Source organism: Balaenoptera physalus, assembly GCF_965194825.1.
Source record: "Balaenoptera physalus genome assembly, chromosome: 1".
NCBI lineage: Eukaryota > Metazoa > Chordata > Mammalia > Artiodactyla > Balaenopteridae > Balaenoptera > Balaenoptera physalus.
Genome location: NC_138882.1, coordinates 157,341,974 through 157,365,675, shown reverse-complemented (window position 1 = coordinate 157,365,675; position 23,702 = coordinate 157,341,974). Strand labels below are relative to the sequence as shown.

Sequence of the window (23,702 nt, the reverse complement as noted above, 5' to 3'; positions counted from 1 at the left end):
AATAAAGATCTATTAAACAAACAAATTAATTAATTATTTTTTTAAAAAAAAGAAATGCCCTAATTACATGGATGGAGAGTGGGTCCCCATCTGAACTGAAGGGACGATAAAGAAGCAGCACATACGGCCCTTATAACCTTACGATCTACAAGCATCAGGCATGCCTCACATTTCAGGGCCTTTGGAGTCATGTAACTGATTTTATTTCATCCTAACTAAAGCTGTTTTCTTCCCTTGTTACTAATTTTGCCATTGGTCTATTAAATATTTGGAGAAGCTGAGCTTTCAGCCTGAAAAGGAGCAGCCTCAGAGGGCTCTGTCTCCAGATCAGAGAGCGAAATTGTGCTCTGTGCCCTCTGAGCGCCAAGCTGGGGATGATGAGAGGAGACACACAGAGGCTGGGTTTGGTTCAGTGAGAGAAAGGCTTGTCTAAAAGAGCAGTCTAGTGATAGCAGAGATGACTCTGAAAGGTGCTCAGCTCCCCGTCACTAGAGGTGTGCAAGCAGGAGCTGTGAGCTTGCAGGGGGGAGGTAGAGCACAGCAAGGGGCAGGGGAGGGATGAAGAGACTCAATGCCTAGTTCCTGGGGACTAGGAAGTGTGAGCTGAGGGTCAAGATGATCACCCGCCAGTAGTTTTGTGATCTGAACAAGTCTCTTCATTTCTCTGAGCCTTCGTCTCCCAGTAATGCTGCACCAGATTGATTGGAGCATAAAGCATCTGAATACCTTGTAGCTTTAGATACTTGATAAGTGTTAGGAGCTCCCAGATCCGAGCAAGGTGTCAAGTGTTCGAGCTGTACTGCCCTGTCCCAAACCGCTCCTTTTTCAGAACGGAAGCACCAGCAGGGTGGAGAGGGGTATGTTCTGCTGGCCACATGTTCACCACCTCTAACTCGGTCTAGAAGGAGCCACACCCAAACCATCGGGCCATTTCAGGCTTGGAGCTTTTATCTGAAAGGTCAGACTTTGACCTTCAATATGAAAATAACTTTCAAAGGCTGCACTCAAAAGTTAAACAAAATGCAATTGCAATTTCACAGTTGGGAAAAGAAAAACATGGGTTTTTTTTGCGGGGGGTGGTTTAAGGGAGGAAATACATCAAAGCATTCATTGGTGACCTGGGCTGAGTTTGTGATTTTTTTTTTTTTTCCTTCTCTTTCTGTTCTTTCGAGATTTTCTATAACAAGGAATGTTTGTTTGGGGTGGAGGGTAGGGGGCAGTGGGGAGAGACCTTGTAGTTTAAAAATAAAATAAAATGTGCATTAAAAAGGCAAAATCAAGTTACTTTTCCAAATTTTTACTGATGCCCTTAAATAGCCCAAAAGTTAACCCAGAGCCTTTCTTTGCCAAAGAATCCATCCCTGGCCAGGCAGGGCCACTAGGGCTCTGTGGAAGAGCCCAGTCTGTCTATTATCTGGCTAACGGGGGGCTTCCCCCACCATAATCTTCTACAGAGGCCTCTCAGGTGCCAGGACACACACAGCAAGCACCTGGGTCCTGCCCTCCAGCTCAGTCCATGGTGACAGAGAGGCATGTCCCATCAGTGATGCTGCCACTTCTGGAAGGAATGCTTACTGTGGGCCAGGCACTGTACCAGGCGCCTCAGATCCATTGCTCATCTAATCCTCACAACAGTATGAGGTGAGTGCTATATCCCTATTTTACTGACAAGAACACTGAGGTTCAGAGAAGTTAAACTCGTTAAGTAAATGGATCCAGAACTTGAATCCACATCTATTTGATTCTAAAGCTCTTAAGTATACATTACAATGCCTCTTCACATAAACAAAACAAAACCAAACAATACTAAAAAGCAATGAGCTCTGTGAAGGAGGTATACAATTAGAACCCCACAGAAGGAGCCATTAAACACCCCTGGGGAAAGGAAGAATCAGGGAAGACTTCCAAGAAGAGTTGACATTTGAGTTGGGCTTTGAAAGATGAATAGGAATTTACCAGAATGACGTAGCACACAACCAGACAGCATGGATGTTCAGTAGATATTAATTTAATCAACTAACAGAGATTTTAACTGAATTTACAGATGAAATAACATGATGTCTGGGATTTGCTTCATAATAATCCTTTTCAAGGACAGGGAGTGTGGGGAGGGATGAAGGTATAAATGAGACAAGATTACCCATGTGGGGGCTTCCCTGGTGGTGCAGTGGTTGAGAATCTGCCTGCTAATGCAGGGGACACGGGTTTGAGCCCTGGTCTGGGAAGATCCCACATGCCACGGAGCAACTAGGCCTGTGAGCCACAACTACTGAGCCTGCGCGTCTGGAGCCTGTGCTCCGCAACAAGAGAGGCCACGGTAGTGAGAGGCCCACGCACCGCGATGAAGAGTGGCCCCCACTTGCCACAACTAGAGAAAGCCCTCGCACAGAAACGAAGACCCAACACAACCAAAAATAAATAAATAAATAATAAATTAATTTAAAAAAAAAAAAAAAAAGATTACCCATGTGGACAACCGTTGAAGTTGGTGATGGATTCCTGTCATTTATTATATGATCCTCTCTATTTTCATGTATATTTGAAAATGCCCACAATAAAATGACGGTAATGATCCATTTGTGCCCACTCACCCCAAGGATCTTATGAAATAACTCAGTAGACATTTACTGAGCACCTGTGTACCCCACACACACAGGGGTCTGACGGAGGCACCAGTGACACACTGTCCCAGCAATGACCGGCTCACAGACAAATAGGGAGATGAGGCCAGGATTCAAACATGGGCAGATGGCAGGCAGCACCCAGATATGGTTCAAGGGGCTCTGTGAGTTCAGAAATAGGAGAGACCCCAGTCCGGGGCGGGCCCGGCGGTGGACCAGCAGATGCAGCCTCAGATAAAGTTTAACACACAGAAGTGTTACTGGTGGTGGGAGTCTACAGACAGGGAGGGCATCTCGGGTTTATACAAAGGCTTAGGGGAGGGAAAGTAAGGATGGATGTGGAACACTTGGGGAGCTCAACAGGCCCTTAAGAGAGGTTGGAGGAGAGAGAATGGGGCCACATTTTTCGCTCGGATCTTAAACTAGCCTATTTTTTAGGATACTCCCTGGAAAACATGGGGGGGGGTGGGCACAGGACCATACTTGCTCCCTCTTCCCTCCCTGAAACTCTGTCCACACCCCCAGAGCACGGGGAGCCATCAAAGTGAGTGACGGCAGGCTAATCACGGCCACTTGGGTGTGAGGAGGGTCCCTTGTCTCTCTCTGAGGACCCCAGCATGGACAAGTGCAAGACAAAAGCGGTGCCTCCCCCTCCTCGCCTGCCACCGCCTTCATTAGCATCAGACAGAAAGCCTGCCAACCAGCCAGGCTCCCCGCTCAGCCGCAGCCGGGCAACTGGACCGGCAGCCCAGCTTTGGCCGAGCCCCAACCGAGCAGATGTGAACCCTGAAGGGGCCTGTGGCCAACCCTGGCCCCCCTCCTCAAAAAATAACCAAGCCAGGCAATCCCCACCCGGCTCTGCCTACCCCATAAGCCTCTCCTTGCATTGCCCCACGGAACCTGCTGCGGCCGCCAAAAAGCCAAAGGGAGTCCAGTAAGCGTATGATCCCTGAATGATAACTCCTAGGGCGATAGAACCTGAGGATCGTAGAGACATCAACTGCTACCTGTCATTAGACTCATGGAGTCGAATCTTAGCTCAGTTCAGGGCCATCACATCATGTCGCCCCTTGTTTGGACCGCTGCTCTAGAATGCGTCATTGCTCAACAACAGAATTGCAGCCTCAGGACCTAGAGTCTTGAGCATGGAAGGCAGGTAGCAGGCATCATAGCTGTGAGGTCCCAGGAGGTCCTGGGAGAGATTGCCTGGGGGCTTGGGGCTGGGAGTGCCAGTGTCTGTCTGGATCCCACCTATTCAGGGGCAGTGGGGAGGGGGCGTGAGAGTGATGAGGAAGCCTGATAGCCCATTGAAGGCGGCAGCTCGCGGGGGACTGATGGAGAAGGGGCGGAGCGCCGAGAGAAGGAACTGGGGGCTGCCGGTGTGGGAACGGCCAGAGGGCAGAAGGCCTGGCCCCCACCCCCCTCCCCCCTCCGAGATCCCGCAGAGCCTGGGACCCGGGAGCACCACAGGTCCCAGGCTGCTGGGGGTGAGCTGGGGAGGGCTGAGGACCCTGGGCTCCCGGGTCTCAGCTGGCTGGGCTGTCACCAGGCATGGGGTGGGAAAGGGTTTTCTACCCTGGTCCCGTAGCTCCACTGGGTCTCAGAAATGCAAGGGTCTTGCAGGGGGCAGGGGGTGGTGGCAGTTATGGGATAAGAAGGGGGTGGGGGCCAATTGGGGGAGGGGGTGTTATCTTCAGATCACCATCTGCAGAACTGAGACTGAGTCAGGAGAGATTGTGTCTCCCCCGTAACAGGGACTCACAAAATAACATATAATAAAACCTCCCCCCAACAATGTATGGGGGGGCAGCCCTCCTCTGATTGCTCCTCTGAGTAGCCTTACACTAACAGCCAGGGACTGGGGGGTGCCCCTCTCAGTAATCCCGGCAGTATTCAGGGGCTCATCTGCATTGGGGTGAGGGAACGGGTTCCCCAAACAGCCCGGGTCAGAATCCCAGCTGGGCTTCTCTCTCAGCCACTCGACCTTGGCCAAATCGCTTAACCTCTCTGACCTCGGAATTTCCTCATCTGGGAAATGGGAGTGACTGTCCCCTCACACCGGGCTCTTGGGAGAAGTCAGTGAGACGGCAGAGCTGAAAGCACAGCCCTTCGGTATAAACTGCAGACACTGAGCACAGGTGAGGCTAACCTTGGCGACCAACATCTTCTTCCCAAGCTCCCCAGGACTGGGGTCAGGGGACCCTTGGCCTTGCTCTACCAAAACCGGCTCTTCCCTGAGGAGATGGCAATTTAACAGGTCTACATTAATTCAAATTAAACAAAATTAAAAATTCAGTTATGCAGTTGCACTAGCCACATTTCAAGTGCCGGAGAGCCGCACGCTCTGATCGAGCGGCTTCTGTACTGGACAGGGCAGATAGAACATGCCCACCACCACGGAGTTCTGCTGGACCGCACTGGCCTAAGGGGGTGAGACAGCTCCAGGTTGGGGGTCAGGACAGCTGGGTTCTAGCTCCAGCTTAGCTCCTAGTTCATGCTGAGTTTAGACATTCCCTTTGCCTCTTGGAGCCTCAGTTTCCCCATATGGCAGCCTATCCCACACTCTGTGCAAGGCAGAGCAGAGTCAGTGCTTGATGAGGACCTCTTGGTTGATCCTATCACCCCGCTGCCTTGGATCAGGCCCACGTGGAAATAGGCGGTGGGTGAAGCCCTGCTCATGTGGATGCTGAGGGAACCACCTGCCCACCCACAGGCTCTGGCGACTCCAGAAAACACCCTGGAGTCCCGAGCTTGTCAGGCCAGTCTCCCTGAGTCTCAGCGTCTCAGACAGTTGTCTCCAGGCCAGCAAAGCCAGAGCCAGGAGGCAGGCCGTGCAGAGGGCCAGTGTGTATCTCTCCGTGGGCTTACACAGGCCTGAGTCAAGCCTGAAGACCCCAAACTCATCCCTCCCAACGCAGAGAGAGGCCCAGGCAGGCAGGGCCTTGGACAGGAGGCGGCCTCAGGGGCTGGTCCAAAGGGGAGGGGAGGGGAGGCACGGAGAGCGGAGAGTCAGAACCTCGCTATCAGCACTGCCCGTCCTCCCCACTTCCTCTCTTCGAACGGATCACATCCTGTTATTGTGTGGACAGAGAAGGCCAGGAGCTGGGGAGGGAGGCAGGGCTCGGACCAAGCAAATGGGGAGAGAAAGGAGGAGCCAGAGGGAATATCCTGGTGGGCATGGGTAGCTCCAGCAGCCCAGCCCTGCCCCAGGTGGTCTGGACAAGAGCAGGGCCTCCAGGACGGAGGACCAGCATCCCTGGAGCAGCTTGCAACTGCCATTGAGAGAAGATGTTGGGGCTCGGGACAGGCTGTGCAAACCTGCAAAGGCACCTAGAAGGATGGAAATGACACCGTCTCTAGGCAGCCTTCCCCAGCCTCCTCCCAGGCTCCTTCAATTCAGCAAACATTTACTCTGGGCCTCCACTGCCAGAGCCAGGTCTCCCACACCCACTGGGCCTCTCTCTCCCAGCACTTGCCTCCAGGGTTGTCATGCTCTGGATCTCTTCCCCTACATCCCACTTCCACCCAGCCTGCAAGCCCCCTGAGGACAGGGACAAGGAAGATCCCTTGCTGGCTCCCCAGCATTGCCCAGCATGGGGCAGGTCCAGAGGAATTCCTGCTGCTGTGAATGATTAATGTTCCCACTTCCCCTCTGCCCTCTTTCTCTCTTCTGCCATTCCAAATACAGCCCTATCCCAAACCCATTTCCAGCGATAGTAATAGTTCTTTCTACAAAACACAAGCACTTACATATATTATTGAAGTCCCATGACAGTCCTGTAAGATATGTGTTAATAACTTCATTTAACAGATGAGGAAACTGAGACTAAGAGAGATTAAGTGATTTACCCTAAGTCACACAGCAGGCACAAGAAGCGGCAGCCCTGGAACTTAACCCCAAAGGCCAGGCTCTTTCTGTGGCCCTGCTGCCTTTCCTGCTCAGTCCCATTCATGTCCTGGCCTCTCCCTCCCTGAGCTGACACCACATCAACTGTCCTCACTGCCCGCGAGCCTGTCCTCAAGCCGAGCGTGTAGCTATCGGCAAGCTCTCCAGCACCCACACTGATTGCTCATGGTCCTGGGCAGATTGCTGGACAAACCGAGCTGCTAGCTGCCCCCAGCCTGGCACAGGCCCACCTGCTCAAAGAGCACTAACTACCTATTGGCTATTTCTTCTTCCTCTCCTGAGGGGCCCTGAGCACTGGCTCTGGATCAGACCTGAATTCAAATCCTGTGTAACCTTGGTGAAGCGCATACCCTCTCTGGGCCTCATTTCCTCCTCTGGACAATAGAGAGGGTGCCTGGGTGATCTTGACTGACTCCTGTCCTTACAGTCATGATGGCTGTGCCTCTACTGCTGGACACTGTGCCCAGCACCATGGCCCGTCCCCAGCAGTCTGGCCACACAGCCAGAGGGGGAGAGCTGGTTGCTGGGGAACAGTTAGTTGTTTTGCAAGCTGGGGAAAGGGGAGTGGGCAGCGTGGGGAGGTAAGGCTGCTATGAGCGGACCAGATCATCAGCCTCCTGATCTTCATTATCCCCACCTCACCCCAACCCGGATCCAGTACGAGAACCAGCCTAGGGGGGCCCAACCCAAGAAAACACATACCCCACCTCCTTATCCACCAACCAAAGCAGCCCAAGGTCCTCTGCCAGCCCAAGGGGGCAGAGCTGTCCGTCTACCCCTGACCAGCCCAGGACCATGGTTTTAGGCAGAGGGCATCTTTGCAGGAATGACCCAGCCTCCCACCCATCCATCCCTCTACCCTTTCATTCCACACTGGCCTCAACACCGAACTGAGAGATTTCATGCAGGGGAACCTCTTCATTCAGCAAATGTTGAAAGGGCCCCATACCGGGTCTGACACAGGGCGCTGGAGGTGAGGAGACAAATCAGGCACGGCCTCACCTTCAAGGAGCTCGTGTTTTAGTGGGAAAGCAGATAAGTGGACAAGCAGACAGAGAGTGAAGGAAGGCCTGTGGGGACACAAAGGAGGCAGCTGACCCCAGTGAGTCAGGACAGTCTCCTGATGCTTAAGACAACTTAACTAGATGAAAGGAGGGTGGGAACAGAGGATGGATAGAAACCAAAAGTGCAAAAACTGGACAGTTAAAAAAAATTGTAGCAGGAGCAGAAAGGCTAGTGCAATAGAAGCAGAGAGAACGAAGGCTCGGGTGGTGAGAAATGAGGCCGGAGAGACCATTTGGGTGAGGCCCCGTGGCCGCCCTTCCCCCTCACAGGCACAGCCTGTCCTGGGGGGGCAGGAGGCCCGGCCCTGCCCTGCCTGCCACTGTCCATGGGATGTGTGGCCCTGGGAAGATCCCTCTCCTCTCTGGCCTCAGTCTCCCCATCTGGAGATGGGGCACCAGCCAGCCTGGGCAGTTGATAGCCTCGTAGTTTCTGCCTGGTGGCCACAGAGCTGACGCGCTCTTCCTGAGCTCTCTGGACATGGACTGCCTCGCTCTCTCCTGAGAAAGGTCCTTCTGGAAATGGTGCTCCTTCCTTCCGATTCTGTGTCCACGACAGTCAGACTGTTGCCTCCACCCCTCCCCTGCTGCTGTTCTCACCAATGCCACCAGCGACTTCCACGTTGCCAAATCCAGTCAGCACTCTCAGACCTTTTCTTGCTTGCCCTCTCGGCTGCCTTGGGCTTGGCTAACCACTTCCCCAAACACCCTTTGGCCTTAGCCTCTGACACACCACACTCACACTCCCAGGAGTTCTCCTACTCCTCTGACTGCCCTGCCCTGTCTCTCATGTCCCTTCACCATGCTGTTCCCACCACCAGCGCCAAGACCTGCAGCCCACTCCCACTGGTCTCCCCATCCCATGACTGAGTTTCACCATCTCTCTGCCCAGGGACCTCCTTGCTCTGGGCTGGCGAGAGGCACACTTGGCGTCTTTCAAAAGCCGAGGAGCTTCCCTACAGGCCAGAGCAGTATCCCCATGCCCTGTTGTGCCTTTGCCCTCCTAGCAACGGTTGGAAGCACCTCCAGAACAGGGGCGGCCAAGATCAGAGCCTGGCAGGATGAGCAAGGCTCACCCCAAAAGAGCCAAAGTTATCTGTGGGCCCGTTGAGCTCCCCCCTTGGCACATCTTTTTCCCTTAATACTAACCACCTTCTAACCTACTATACAATCAACATATTCATATGGCTGTGTGTGTCTGTGGGTTACCGTCTCCCTCTGAGAATTTAAGTGACACAAAAACAGGGATCTTGGTTTTCTTCACTGCTAGATCCTAGTACCTAGAACAATACCTGGCCCAATAGGGGCTCAATAAATATTTGCTAAATGAACGAAAGAAAGAAGGATTGGTACTTCGTTGGAAGCGCCTACCTGACCTACTGAGGTTCCCGAAGATCCAACAGTCTGCATGCAGAGGCCTCACCGGCATCCAGAGTCCCTGCCTCTGAACGGCGGCTCTCTGCCTGAGCCTCCACTCACTGCTCCCAAAGCCTCAGCCTCTGTCGCTGAGCCCCACGTAAGACCCGCACCCCCAATCCTCAAGAGCAGCCTCCATTGAGTCACTGGGGAGCCTGGGACCATCCTCTGGTGAGAACTTAATCTGTCCTGAACCTATAATAAAAGCCACTGCCCCAGCCACGGAGCTGAACCCGACACGCAAAGAAGACTCTCTGGCCTGAGGCTCCGTGCCCAAAGTGTGCGTGCACAGCACTGAGAAGAGGCCCCCCTCCGTGAGGCCTGGCAGAGGGAAAAGAATGGAAACCTTAAGCGGGGAGCCTCAGGGTAGAAGGTGGGAGCCCACCCCGGGAGAACCCATTATCAGGGGAGACAGATTCGTGCCACGCCTTTCCTTTAAAGTCCCAACTCTCAGTCCTAGGGGTGCAACATGCAAGCACAGAGTCTAGGCCCCTTTGTAAAATTTTTATTTAGAAATCTTCCCAATATATCCTTATATATATACACACATCATCACCACATGGGTTTTGTCGCTAAAGAGTCACACGCCCACAGTGTTGGCCTCTGGGCTGTACAAAGGTCAAGGTACCTGGAGCGGTTACTCCTCTTCTGCAGAAAAATGCAGAGACCAACGCAATGCATCACGTACAGTACAACATTGACGGAAAGTGCTGGGCCCGCCCGCAGGAACGATGCGCTATGTACATGGGCTGGGGGGCAAGCCTTCGGCGGGGGCCTCGTACCATTGACATCACAAGTACGACACGACCACCCCCAAAGGCCGAGACAGGTGTCGGCTGACTACCGATGCTGTGCCCTTTGTTTTGCTTTCGGAAAAGGATAAAGGTTGTACCATCTTGTCGTTTGCCACTACAAATAAAAGAATACGAATTTGTCTTAAAAGACGTGATTCCCTCCAGTCATTAACAATCATCTTTGTCCTCCTCCTGTTTTTTTACCTTTACATTTTTTCCTTTTTGTACAGATATTATTCTTGGATGGAGAATGTTCATGGGTGAAGAGGAGGCAGAGGAAGGAGAAGAGTATGGTGGGGGGAGGTGCTGGAAAGGAAAGTGAAAATTATGGATCTTTTCTAGTTCTTAACAAAGACACGAAGCTTTGACCACCCCTACCCAGGCCTGTCTTGGGTAGCTGTTGTACTTTTTACATATTCTGCCTCTGTTCCCATCTCTTTTCTAGTCTCCCTCCTGTGCCTTGCTTTGGAATGAGACTGAAATGAGGTCAATCTGGAGAGATAAGGATAACCTAGATAACTCAGGCTAAAGTGGTTTAGAACCTAAATTACCCAAATGCTATGGAGACAGGCAGATTGGCCCACTGCCTAGGTCCCGGACTCAGGGTGGGAAACCCCACTGCAGGAATGATAGTGAGGGGGACAGAGTTCCGTACAGCCTCAAAATGCTTCTACTTTCATGATTCCATTCAGTCCACACCACCGCCCTAGGACACAGGCCAAGCCAGGGTATTTACGAGAAATTGACCTTCAGAGAGAGAATTTTTCCAGGTCACACTGCAAGTCTGAGAGAAGAGGAAGCCAGAAGCTGGAGTTCCTCATAGAATGTGTGATCCATCTCCTAAAACCCATCCACCTATGCTCACCGTGGCCACTTTTCACTCCCAGGTCAAATTAATCCACCGGAAGCAAACACAGCCTTAGGACCTAGAATAGGTGCTCCATCTTTAGACAGATGGGATTTTTCACAGGAGCTTCCAAGTATCAGAAAGCAATGAATCCTAATGTTCATCAAAATATGACTGGGGGGGCAGCGCTGAAATGGGACAGAGAGAGTGCTACAAGGGTTAACCATGTTGCTCCCACCCCCACAAACTGGACCTCTCACAACTTAAAAGGAAGGGGAGGAGAGCAGGGATCATTCCCCATGGGCATGTGGCTGTCCCCAAGGTCCTGCCATGGTGAGGGCGAGCCCCCAGGCTGGAGCCCATAAGGTGTGAGGGCCTTTCCCGACAGCGGCAGCGCTGGTTCTTCCACATTGCTATGGACAGGGCAAAGTCAGAGCATTGTTTTCCCTCTGACCTCAAAGGCAGAGCCTGGTCAGAGCCGGCTGGGGTGACGTGAGGGCACAATGACAGGTATGTAGGACTTGTGTGCAGTTTGTTCCAGGGGCTTGGGATGTGGGTCACAGGCAGGCCTCGCCTTAAGAAAACCATGTGCCACCATCTGGATTGACACGGGAGATCAATGAGGGGGCAGCAGTCCACTCTACAAAAGGATTCTCCACTTTACCAAGGGACTTGTGGCAGTATTTCTTTAAAAGGTGAAGATAAGGATTTGATTTACAAAAATGTCATGGACAACTTTCGGCCGGGAGCACTCCTACTGCGTCACGCCAGCCTCCCATACACACCCTTGAGGACCAAAATTTGTGCACTCAGGGATGCCGAAGGTTCTGCTAAGTGAATGTCAATGTGTTTGGGTCTCCGCCAGGGCCTGGTCTCTCACTGGGCTCCCCGGGCCCTAGAAGTGGGGCTAGATCCTGGGTCATATCGAGACCTAGAGATCCCACAAATACCTGAAGTCAAGCAAAATCCCAAATGCCAGGAATTCACAGGACAGAGTTTGTTGTCAATTCAGTTTCAGGACACAGACCAGACCGTCAGCAAACAGACATCCTGCAGCAGGGAGGCCCCTCTGAGGAGCTAGGAGAACGCGAGACGGGGCCGCACGTCTACTCTCAGCACCCACACACACCGATCAGCACACTGGCATCTGCTCCCTGCATGAACCGCGACGTGTCGCTGAGGACGCAGGCAGGTAGCTCTGAGACACCACCACGATTTGAAGCCCACGTGCCCCAAATAGCTCTTGCTCAATTTCACTCTCATCATTTCTCCTTTGTCTGCCTTCGAACAAAGCTCACAGGGCACGCTCACAGCCGCAGACTCAGTCCCCACAGCCACAAGGATGAGGAAGGCAAGTCTCAGTGGGGAGAAAGCAGAGCTTCGATCCCCAGGGCAAGAAGTAAGGGCTTCTGGGTTTCTGACCCTCTGGCCCAGCTAGTCGAGAGCAGGCTGTCCACTGGCTGTCTTCTTCAACCAGGCCCTGAAGAAGGCACCTCGAGGCTTGTGACTCTCTGCAGCACTGGCAAGCTGGATGGACCAACAGGGGCCTGGGTGAAGATGGGGCTCGAGAAATGGGCAGCTATTGGGTACCTATATATTTGGACAGTGTGGCCACAAAAGCCACCCCAGCCAGCTTGGGAGGGGCTAAAGGCAAGGCAGAGGCTGCCGGACGCCTCAGGAGAGAGCTGACAACCCCAGGTCTCAGCCAAGACAGGGCTCCCATGCGCCAGGCCAAAAGCAATGCCACTCCAGCCTCTTACTTGAGAAGTCTTAGGGATTTGGAAAAGGGGGAAGACCGTGCCATCTTCATAAAAAGTACCTACCACTTTGCTCCATTTTTCTGTTCTCCTACTGAGGCAGGAAACAGGAAAGCCAGCCCCAGAGGCAGCTGGGACTTCCCACAGTTCAGACATCAAGGAAAGCTCATCAAAAGTCCATGCCCTGCTTCAGAGCTGCCCAATCCTCACCCCACCTGCCCTAAAGCCCATGGTGCCCGTGGCCTGAGGGCACCCTCCTGGCTGGTCCTGGGTGGCCCCAGACCCATCACCGAGGGCCGGCTCCATCCGCGGCGGGCAGCATGGCAGGATGGAGGCTGCGGGCCGTGTGCTTGGGTGCCGGCTCTTCTGTGTAGCTGTCCGGGCTGGCTGCCCCGTCCAGGGAGCTGCCACAGCTGGAGTTCGGGGACAGCACGTCCTGCAGGAGGTCATCTGGAGGTGCAGCGCCCCCTCCGCCACCACCCCCTCCACCAGCCCCCACCGCAGGGTCCTTGCCAGGTTTGGCCCGCTGGCTGCCCTCCTCCTCCTGGTCATTGAGCAGCTTGGCCAGGAAGTTGATGTACTTCATGGCCAGGCGGAGGATCTCATTCTTGCTGAGCTTCTTGTCTGGGGGATGCGTGGGGATCAGCTTGCGGAGCTCAGCGAAGGCCCCGTTCACATTCTGCTGCCGCCATCGCTCCCGGCTGTTGGTGAAGATGCGCCGCACGACTTTGGTGTGGGGACCTGGAGGTAGGAGGACAAGGGTTAGGACAGTGGGTCGGGGATCCCCCAGGGCGTCTTCTCCTGTGGGGAAGCAGAGAAGCCATCCACCCGGAAATTTGGAAAACCCAGAATGTCCTCTTTCCTTTTACTCAGAAAACTCTTTACTTGTCCTTCAAAACCCTGTTTATCTGTTTCCTCCTCTCTGAGAACTTCCCTCAACCCCTCCAGACAGATCTAACCAACCACCATGGCCCTATAATCCTGTAATCTCCATCACTCTTGATCATCACTGTATGTTTCCATGTTTGCCCCCCTCTCTGAGCTGTGAGACATTTGAGGACAGGAACCATATATTATTCATTCATTCATTCATTCACTTGTGCTAAGAAGACATATGGCACTAGTTAGAAAGATTAAACTCTAGAGCCAGACTTTCTGGGTTCAATTCCTGACTATTACTCCCTAGATAGTAACTCTGGGCAATTTACCTGAACTCTCTGTGCCTTAGCTTCATCACCTGTAAAATGGAGATAATACTAGTAACTCAAGTCATAAGATTGTCTTGTGGATCTAACAACTAATACAGTTAAAGTACTTAAGATAATACCTGGCTCTGATGAAACATTCAATAAATGTTAGCTATTATTATCCATTCATCAATTATTTACTGACAACCGGCACTGTGCTAGGCCTTAAGGAATAAGGGTACACAGAGTCCCTGCCCTCGTGGAGCTTACATGTTAATGGGGATGACAGATGATGAACAATCAGCAAACAAATAAGAAACAAACAGGAAGCTGAATGTAAATGAAAGATGGAAAGGAGCTGTCATGTTTACCTGAGGTGGTTGGGGACAGCCTTTCGGAGGAGGTGACATCTATAAGGGAAGAACTTAAGGCTGAAGAAGAGCCAGCCAGACACAGGAAGGGAAGTTGGAAGGGCATGTGCACATGCCCTGAGCTGGAAAATGGCTGAAGCCAGCCCGGCTAGATTAGTGTGGGTAAGATCAGAGTAGGCTGAGTCCAGATCCCATAGGGCCCTGCGGTAAGATGTGGGGATTTTATTCTAAGGGTGATGGAAGCACAGAGTAGGTAGGAGCTTAATAAATATTTGCTGACTAACTGATCACGCTGGCAGGTACGGAATGGAGGAGAGAGCAGAGAGTGGTGGGGAAATGACCTACCCTGCGGGCTCGCTCCCCCAGGAGAGGAGTGGAGAGACAGCCACACTCAGGCATGGCCTGAGGCTCTAGGCAGGCGTCTGAGGGCTGCCTCCGTCTCCCCGTGTCTACAGTGCACTGATCACAGACTAGAACAGTATTCACTAGCGCTCGTGTACTAAGACTTGCAGAGCAGGGGCAGAAACCAGCGTGCATGTATCGAGCACCTACAGTATACAAAGCACTGCACTAAATGTCCAAGCGTGACCTGGGATTCCCAAAGCCAGGAAAGGCAGAGGAGCGCCCCGCTAGCGCTCCCAGGCTCCTGGGCTGAGGCGGCCGCTTCCTTCCGCAACCCTGAGGCACAGAGCCAGCTCCTGGCAGTCCTCAGGAAGCTCTGAGCACTGAAGGAACTGCCAGTACTGGGATGGTTGCTTGCCCTCTTCTGATGACCCTGGAACCGGATCTCAGAACGTGGAAAGCTGGGTAGGAGAGAAGACATCACCTAAGACCCATTGCTCATTTCATAGCTAGGGAGACTGCGGCCAGGACGGAGGCAGACCTTGCCTCTGCAACCCAGCTCATCTGTGCCGACACTTCCCACTTGATCATCTCTGTCTTACACATACACACACCAGTCTTACACACACACACACACACACACACACACACACACACACACCATGTTTCCCCCAGGGAGGATCACTCATCCTCTGCCCACAGTGCCTCAGAAGCTATCTTTCCAAACCCCAGCAGGCCCCAGCCCAGCTGACTCTTTGCCAAAGGCCAGACCCAGGCTGGGAAAAACACAGCACACCTGCTGGGCAGTCCTACCCTGGGCGCCTCAGAGGAAATAACTTGCTGTTCTCCGGCCTCCAGGACAGACAGAGGGGAGTCCCTCAGCTGTGCCATCAGGAGGACCACTGCTCTGTGGCTGAAGCTGGCTGATCTTGAGGGAGCTCCTAGGTGGGGAGAGAGGCATTATGGCTGCTGTCCCAGCTAGAGCTACACAGACTCCAGAAGCCGCGCCTACCCCAAGCCAGGCCCTAAAAGCACTTTACCCCACTGTGCTCCTTCAACAACATGTGAGGAAGCTATTATTCTCCCTACGTTACAAATGAGAAAACCAAGGCCCAGAAAAGTTCAGCAACAGGAATGCACATCAAGTCCTGGCTTTAGACCTTGTGTTAGCTCCACTTTTATGGACTCCTTTCGGTTAAATCTCTGATTTCAAAATCCTGTGGACATATCCTGCACCCCTCCACCCTTCCCTTCACCTCCATTTCTGTCTATTCCTCTCTGGTCTTATCCAGAGAACCACCCACCTCTCCACACCTTCCTCTTTCCTGAGTCTGTACCTCCCTCCAGGTCCTCTGTCTCATGCTGGCAGGGCACAGAGTAAGTGCTTGGTAAATATTGGCATCATTTATGGGTAATCGCCTCTCTACACTCCTGCACTCCCCCCAAACCCTCACCCCTTGCCCCTTCCTCTGTGCCTGATTTCTGTTGTCTCTGACCTTTGTAGAAAATGCCTCTTCCCTGGGGAACTTCAGGGCTGGTCTTGCCTACTTCCTGTTTGGTACACCCACCTCCTGTCTCTAACCTAGCAGCACTGACACTCCAACACCCTTCCCTCCTGGCCCTACACCCCTGTGCCCCAGGCTGGCTGGGTCTTTTGAGATCTGTTCCTTGTCCAGATGCTAGCTTGCCTCCTCTCCAGAACACCACAGAGGGATGCCCTCCAGAAGCCCCAGCTCAGTATACATCCCTCCCACCAGCAACTTGCAGAAATCCCAGTCTGGCTCCAAGGCCTCCGGTGTGCACCAGGAGCTCCAGGAAGTCCTTCAGCTCTGAAGAGCCTGCTCTCCTGCCCCCTGGTGCTGGGCCCCATCTACTACATCTAGTCAACCTTGGGAAGAGGGAGGGGGTCCTCCAAATTTCCCACTCATCCAACTCCTTCCCCCAAGTTCGGGGCCAAAGACTACTCAGGTAGTTCACATTAAAAGTGCTGAGGCCTTTGGGGTTGGGGGGAGAGGGAGGGAGCAGGGTAGAATCTATGATGTCAGGAAGGGAACTCCGAGTCTGAGCTCAGAGTGTGGAAAAGGGGACAAGAGGGCCCCACTTTGCAGGGACCTGGGACAAGACCCTAAAAGGTGCAATTCCAGGCAGGGAGAAGACTTCAGACTCCAAAGAGGACTTGGGAGGAGATACAGAGAATCCCTGGAGGCTGGTGCTTAGAAACACTGTGTGTTTCTGCCCTCCCGGGGGATCCTTACCAACTGCAGGAATGGAGCTAGAGTGGGGACTACAATTGACGTGGAGGTTTGGGCTAAGCGCCACAGCGTGTCCTCACTCCCATGCACTCTCTTCCCAGGACTATGAGTGTGGCAACCCCCAGCCCCACCCATGACCTCCCCTAGTCCCAGGTTAATAGGGCGAGGACTTCGACAGCTTCTCTTGGCTCCAAGAGAGCTGCCCATCTATGTGAGACACCTAGGGAGTAGTCCCCGATGATCCCTCCTTCAGGGTTCTAACAGCTTGAGGGAGTGAGTACACAAGTGGGGCGGGGGGTAGACTCACCATCAGTAATCTCCATCTCATAAGGGGAGGGTCTCCTCTTCACTCGGTTGTTGGTGGCAAACATAGGGAAGGCATCTGGCTCCCCAAAGAACCCACTGTGGGAGGGAGCAGGCAGATCACAAGATCACATGTGGGTGGAGGGGAGAGAGGGGCTCCATACAGATCCTCCCCACATGTTCTTGAGCCCCCGCCCCAAAAAACAAGGGCAACCCTGGTCCCTTCACATCGGAACTGGGGATAGAAGGAGCATGAAACACACACACACACACACAACACCCACAGCCTCTCTCTGTGGTGAGACAAACAAGGGGAGGGTGGCCACACACCCCTACACACACACACTCAGACACACACAAACACACACACACAGAATTAATGGTGAACACAGGGAGCAAACACAAAAATGAACATACACCCCCCACATACAAGTGCACAATCCATAGACACCTCCGCTCCCAAACAGGTGCTCATACAGGCAGACACGGCCTTCACACCTGGGAGTGTGCAATTCCTGCACCACATAAGGGCACCCTGTCCCTTACCCCCAACTTCACCCCACCTTCACTCCAGCCCCATGGGGCCCATGGACAGACAACAGACAGGAAACCCTGACTCAGCCCCACTGTCATGCCCCCCCATCACCCACTCGACTCTCCGTAGCTTCTTCCTCCAGTGTCCCACAGACTCACCGACTGCCCCCCACTGTCTCTCCCTGCCTCATCTTCCTGTCCCCACCCCAACCGTGCCTCCTGCTCTCCACCACCTCAGTGGCCCCAGCAGGGAAATGGATACCCTCACACCAAAGGGAGCACAGGTCCTGGCCAGAGATCGCAGCTAGGGGCAGAGGAGGTCCCGAGAGGAGGGAGGGATCCATTCCCCAGGCGGGCCCTGGCGGGGAGATTCAGAGGAGGGAGCCCTCTTGCAAGCACCCTCAGATGCACATCTCTTACCTGTCCACCGAGGGCTGCAGCTTCCAGAAGAATTTCACAGCGGAGCGCATTCAGACACACTCCTTCCTGGTACTCACACTCAGACTCCTCCTGTCCACCCCACCACCACCACCACCACCACCAGGCAGCGCCCCGCGCTTCTGCTCGCAGCCAGTCGCGTGCCGGTACTCCCCCCTCTTCGGCTTCCAAGCTCCCAGCACGCCGCGTTAACAAGGCACCTGCACATTGCCCCCCGCGTGCGCACACATACACACACACACTAGCAGAGGGCTCGTTCCTCACTTGCACGGGGTCTCCAGCCAGACTTTTCCGACCCCGGGTGTAAAACGTCCCCCTCTCCCCCTCTCTCCGCGCGCTCAGCCGCACTGCCCCGCCGGGAGGAGGGCAGCCGGCTCCCGACGTGCGGAAGGGGAGCCCCGGCGCCCATGCCTCCTGCCCACCCGCTCCTCCCGCCGGCCCTGACCTGCCGAGAGAAGCCAGCGGCTGGCTGAGGCTGTAGAGCAGCGCGCGGCCGGGGGCGGCGGGGGCCGCCAGCGCGGGCGGGCTCAACTGCACCATGCGGCCGTCACCGGGCAGCTCCGCGGGGGCCGAGGCGGGCGCGGGCCCAGGAGGTCTGCACAGCTCGGTGGTGGGTACCCGATGGCGCGCTTCGGCAGCCGCCGCTTCGCGGCCCTTTAAGTCTCGCGCGGCGCCGCCCCCACCGGCGGGGCCGCCCCCCGGGCCGCCGCCGCGCGCGCCCAGCTCGATGACCGGGGGCTCCGCCGGGGCCGCGCGGCTCGTCTCCTTGGCGACGCCGTTCAGCAGGACCAGGTGCGGGGGGGCCATGCGGGCCTCGGCCGCGTCCCGTCCCTCTAGCGCGGGGTCACTGCGTGCCGCCTCGCTCGGCGGCCGCTCCGTCATCCTGCGGGCAGACAGACAAGCGGACACCCGCTCTGACCACCGCCCCCAGCCCATCCACATGGGGTGGGATCGGAGCGGGGGGTGGGGGAGGGGGTGAAAGGCAGAGAGAAACTCACGCACGGAAACGTGAGAAGAAGCGGATAAACTTAGCGCCACGTGGACACACACCCGCCCGCAGTGCTGGGGCGGGAGGGAAAGGGGGCCTCTGGTTTGGGAGAAGAGAGGAGGGTGCCCGGGAGACAGAGACTGAGGGCCAAAAGGACAGAGGTGGAGAAGGACGACAAAGACATTGGATGAAAAGGAATACAGCCAGCGAAAGAAAAACAGAGGGGGGAAAAGGAGGAAGGAAATGTAGAAAGAGGCGAGAAAGAAATATCACCCCGTGCCCCTTCTCAGGCCGCAAGGGAAGAGGAGGGAACAAATCCCCGACCGTGTTCTTCCCGCCCCCCTTTTGGTTTTGGCGGGGAACCTGTCGCGCGGAGGTGGGGTGCTTTTCGAACCTCCCTTGCCTTTCAGCAATACCTGCCCCCAGCCTACCGCCACACACATACAACCAGAAACCTGGTGCGGCGGGGGTGGGGGGTGCAAGAGGGATCAGAGCTGGCAGAGAATTATCCGGAGGAGCCAGCTCTCCCTTTCAACACATATTCACCCCTGCGGGGGCGTCTGCCTACACTCAGCGAATCCACCTGTATTCTGTGTAGCCGCCGGAAACCCCAGTGGCCCTTTACTTTTACTCCTCCCGGGACTGGAGATGGGACATAAGGAAGGGAAGAAGATGATCCCGGCCATACCTTCTCGCACACTATACCCCCTTCTGCTCAGCTGGACGCAAAAGTGAGGTGGGGTCTAGAAGGGAAGCCTGCCTGAGGCAGTGTGAAGCCCCGACGTTCAAAAGGTGCTCCTGAGGCCACTGGGGTCTGGGCTCCCATCCAGGAGTGTGGGGCGAAGGGGTGTCATGATGGCTGCTGAACTCCTCCAGCACTCCCCCATCCCCCTCTCCTACCTCGGTGTTGTCCTCTGGGAAATGGGAGGAGTACCTCATATATGCATTTAAAAGCACTGTGCAAATGCTCAAGTAAACATTATTATGGACTGGGAGACTGGGCCCCGCAAGGAGACTACCTTGCCCAAGGTCACACTCGCTTGTTCGCCACAGAGCAGGACTAGCACTCCAGTCTCGCTCTGTCTTTGTTATCCTCCCATATACACCCTCTCATATATCCTGCCCCCCCCCCACCAGCCAAGGACAGTCCCCTCCTCCTCAACGATACTCCTGGGTGACCGCAGGCCCGAGGCTCCACTCCCCACTACCGCTCCCTCCAGTTCTTCCATAACCCGCCACACACACACACCCCCACCCCCGCAAGAATGAAAACAGAAAAACTATGAGACTCTGGGTCCAGAGTGTGGAAATGCTTGTGAGTTTTAATACAACAATAAAAATATAACCAACTCAACAGGCTTCGTAAGATGTTCAAAATAAGGTTTCTGCTGTCGGAATTATATAATTGGGGTATTTTGTAGCAGAAAACAAATACACAAAAATCCAACTCAGCACCAAGCAGAGTCCATCTGATCATTCCTGGCAGCCATTCTGCCACTGCACCACTCTGGACTGGAGTCGGCCTGGGAACCATCCTCCCACCCCAGAAGAGAGACCAGACCTTCTGAAACCTCCTCAGGAGCTCAGCTCAATTGCCACCGGACACACAGCTGATGGAGAATCACCATTCAGATTAAGCTACGGCCCTAGCTCTGCCAGCCCCATGCGCAGCGCCCCAAAACGACAAAATTCCCCCAGACCTGGTGTACCCTGGCTGCAAAGGCAGTAGGTCCGCAACACTTCACTGGAAACGAGTTTATGATCATGGTGGAAACAATAGGTCTGTATCCACAGAATGGGACCGACCGTCAAGACACTGCAGCCACTAGAAATGCACCAGAGGTATACCATTGGAGACTTCCTGGCTCCCCTGCAACAGTGAAATGCATTAGAAATATACTGTCCTCTGGCAAAACATACAAGCCCCAGGGAGCTGGCTCCCTACCTTACTGTCCCCAGGCACCGCTGTGCGCCCAGTGACACGTGCTTAAGTCCCAGCTTCCAACCGAGTGACAAACGGTTCACTCAGCAATTGCCAGAATGAGCTCAAGCTCTCCATATGACACATTTGTACCTTCTGATTAATTCCGAGACTCTGAGTAGGAGCAGATCCCAGAGGGGCAAGGGGAGCACGTATTTCAGATGAGTTGACTCTGGCCCCAAATGCCCTCTCCAGACGCCTATAAATATCTATATCTCTGAGCCCCCCCCCCAAAACCTATGATTGGTCCCCAGGGGTCTGTGGTCAGCCTCTCCCCGCCCCTCCCAGGACCTCAGGAAAACCCTGCCAGTTCGTCTGCAACCAGGATCACCCAGGCCAGAGGTCCAGGCTCTCGAGGAAGCTGCCAGAGAGCTCACAAGCACTTTCGGTGGTCGGTGACTAAACCCCATCACTTGGCTTTGGTTAAGATTATTAAAAAGAAAGCCTGAGTGACGTTTATTTGTTTTTATTAGGGAAAATGAAGAAGGAGGTGAGAAGATTTCAGATTTCGAACCGAACAGCACTAGACTATTGGACCATTACAACTCCTCTTTGTGCAACCAAGACCCAGCTCGAAGCCCCCTACACTGGCTCATCTCCTGTTGCCAGACAGCCAGCCCGATCACTTCCATGTGTGTCTGAACAAGACAGGGGAACCCGAGAGCTCCTGGGGGGGCAGGCACCTGGTCTCCCGCAGCTCCCAATTCCCAGCAAGGAAAATTTCTTATGTGAAAACAGCCTCCGCCATGCCCCGGCTAGAGCCACCGCCTTAAACACAGCCTCTGGTCCCTGATACTACATCCACACCCGCATGACCCCCTGGGGGAGCCCCAAGCCTGCACGCAAACCAAAATCGCCCATGAACAGAACCACTTTCCCGCTGCTACTGGAGTGGAAGGGTGTTTGCATGCGGCCCCACCCTAGGCCTTAGGCCCCAGCCTGGGCCCACCCGAGTTGGGACTGCGTTAGCCAGGATGGCTGCGGCCTTCTTCCTGCCAGAGCCCCGGGCGCACACAGCTTGCGCTATCCGGATATAGCCGTCCCAAAGTTATGAGCCTTGTGAAACGTCCACAGAACCAGGACAGAGGGGGACTTTGGGGTGGGGGTGGGGGGACTAAGTCCAACTAGCTGTTTTCACCCAGGGTCAGGAAAGGGCCCTGCTGGAAGCCACAGTGGCACAGAGGCCACAGTCAATGGCAGAGTCAGATCCCGGATTCCCAGCTCTGGGTTCGTCCTCCCTTACTCCTCCCCAATCTGAAACTGGACTGTCCTCTGTCCCAAGCTTTCCCCACCTCAGGCCAGATCCCAAGGCCTTCCTGGTGACTGTTTCCACCAGTACTATTCCCCAAAAACTCACCTGGGGCATATTTAGAGAGAGCGGCCCCTCTGAATAGGATCTCCACTCCTCCTCCGGCGGGAGAGGGGCGGGAGCCGAGGTCCAGGTTGTGGAAAGGGGTCTTTGCTTTCCCCCTCTCTCACTGAGAGACCAGCAGTTAGGCCGCGGTGTGGTCCTGGGCGGTCTGCCGCGCCCAAAGCGAGTTTCCAGGAAAGATGGGGGTGGAGAGAAAGAGGGAGGGCGAGAGGGAGGGAGAGAGAGAAATGGGGGTCAATGGCTGGGAATTACCTCATGTCCTCGCCAACCCGCCCCGGGAATCGCCAGCAGCTTTCCGCCCCCAACCTGCAGGTGTTTGAAGCCTCCCCCGCACCCCCATAAAAAAGAACCCTACACCTGACCAATCAGGAATAACTATCTAGTCCAACAACAACAACCCCGCTGCAGACTGCCCGGAACGTTATCGGACCCTCCAACCGGGATGTCTGGTTCAGTGTGGCCGTTTGTTTTCTAAGCAGACTCGTCTACGCCGTTGGCTCGGGAACCGAAGTCAGGCCGGAGCTGTGGCCACAGCGCGGAGTCGTCCGCAGCCTGGCATGGGTGGGTAGCGGGGTGTGTGTCCGGAAAGGGGGATCCAATCTTCAGACCCTGGTCGGTGGGACAGAACCTCTGAGGACCCCATTCTCTTCATGACTCTCACCTGCCCACCTCCAACCCAAAGCGAAACCAGAACCCAATTCCAAAGGCTGCTTTCCCGAAGGGATACAGTCTGAACGGCGCAGATCTGAGAGAAAGGGGTGGGTGGGGGGATATCTGATGTATCCCGGTCCCTTTTTTTCTTCCTATAGATTAAGGGGTTGGGGGGGAAAGAAGAGGGAGAGGAGGAAAAGAAAGAAAGGAAAAGAAAAGAAAGGGAAAAAGAAAGAAAGGCCTTCGCCTTTCCCTCAACGATCCCTACACAAGATTTTCGATTTATCGGTATTCAGATCGTCAGAGAAGGGGAGAATTTTAGTAATTCTTTTCAGCAATAAACAAGGAAAGGAGGGAGGGTAAAAAATAAATCCAGTACTGCTTCCCAGGGTGTAGCGGTAGTGAAATTTAGTTCACCTTTTTTCCCCTCCCTCCGGAAGGTTTGTTTAATTTGTTTTGCCTAAATTGTCCAGTTTATGGTCACACATCGAAGTCTTGGATTAATTGCTAAGGCCACCTCCTTTTTGCCCCGGCTTTAGTGGAAATACAGTAATAATTATTCCCTGCGGTTTCAGTTCAATGCGGGAGATTTTCTTTCTCCTCTTCTAATCCAAATGAGGGGGGAGGTGTGGGAACAAGGAGGAATCCAGTCACGCCCGGTGTCTGAGGTCGGGGTTAATTTTTGCTTTAGGACGGAGTCTCTGTGTTCGTCCCTCTCTCCATTTTCTCTCCCTACCACAAACCCAGCAATTTAAAAAACAGCGCTGGTGGGAGGAAACCCGCGCTGCTTTGTTATCGCCCCGAAGAAGCTAAAAGGGACAAGCCGCTTCGCTCCTGGACGATTATTTTAATTAAAATATGATGATGATGATGATGATGG

The 23,702-nt window shown here is 54.3% G+C and overlaps 1 protein-coding gene and 1 long non-coding RNA gene across 12 annotated transcripts; one reads left to right on the top strand and one right to left on the bottom strand.

Moving 5' to 3' along the window:
- Positions 1-4,339: 4,339 nt before the first annotated feature.
- On the bottom strand, positions 4,340-22,741 carry TAL1 (TAL bHLH transcription factor 1, erythroid differentiation factor). 11 transcript variants are annotated; one of them, XR_014255609.1, is made up of 6 exons: positions 22,602-22,741; positions 22,157-22,319; positions 18,276-18,713; positions 16,863-16,957; positions 11,597-13,144; positions 4,340-10,105 (listed from the first exon to the last, which is right to left on the bottom strand). XR_014255609.1 is itself a non-coding variant. In XM_082433484.1 (5 exons), exons 3-5 carry the CDS (start codon positions 18,710-18,712, stop codon positions 12,690-12,692), a joined length of 987 nt encoding a protein of 328 aa, XP_082289610.1. In that variant the 5' UTR covers position 18,713; positions 22,157-22,319; positions 22,602-22,741; the 3' UTR covers positions 4,346-12,689. The 11 variants fall into 11 exon arrangements, 4 of the variants coding, with proteins under 4 accessions (XP_082289612.1, XP_082289610.1, XP_082289611.1 ...); XR_014255610.1 differs by having other exon boundaries at positions 12,470-13,144; XR_014255611.1 differs by having other exon boundaries at positions 4,341-11,332; positions 12,470-13,144.
- LOC309646954 lies at positions 20,701-22,995 on the top strand. Its single transcript, XR_014255688.1, has 2 exons — positions 20,701-22,026; positions 22,651-22,995. It is a non-coding gene; the product is annotated as an uncharacterized lncRNA (long non-coding RNA).
- The last annotated feature ends 707 nt before the right edge of the window (positions 22,996-23,702 follow it).

Bases quoted from the DNA above. Each gene is read 5' to 3' on its own strand.
- TAL1 (XM_082433484.1), bottom strand. From the start codon at position 18,712: ATGACGGAGCGGCCGCCGAGCGAGGCGGCACGCAGTGACCCCGCGCTA. The intron at 16,958-18,275 runs GTCAGGGCCGGC...TCCCTCCCACAG, and splicing joins CCGCTGGCTTCTCTCGGCAG to TGGGTTCTTTGGGGAGCCAG. The intron at 13,145-16,862 runs GTGAGTCTACCC...TCCTACCTCCAG, and splicing joins TGAGATGGAGATTACTGATG to GTCCCCACACCAAAGTCGTG.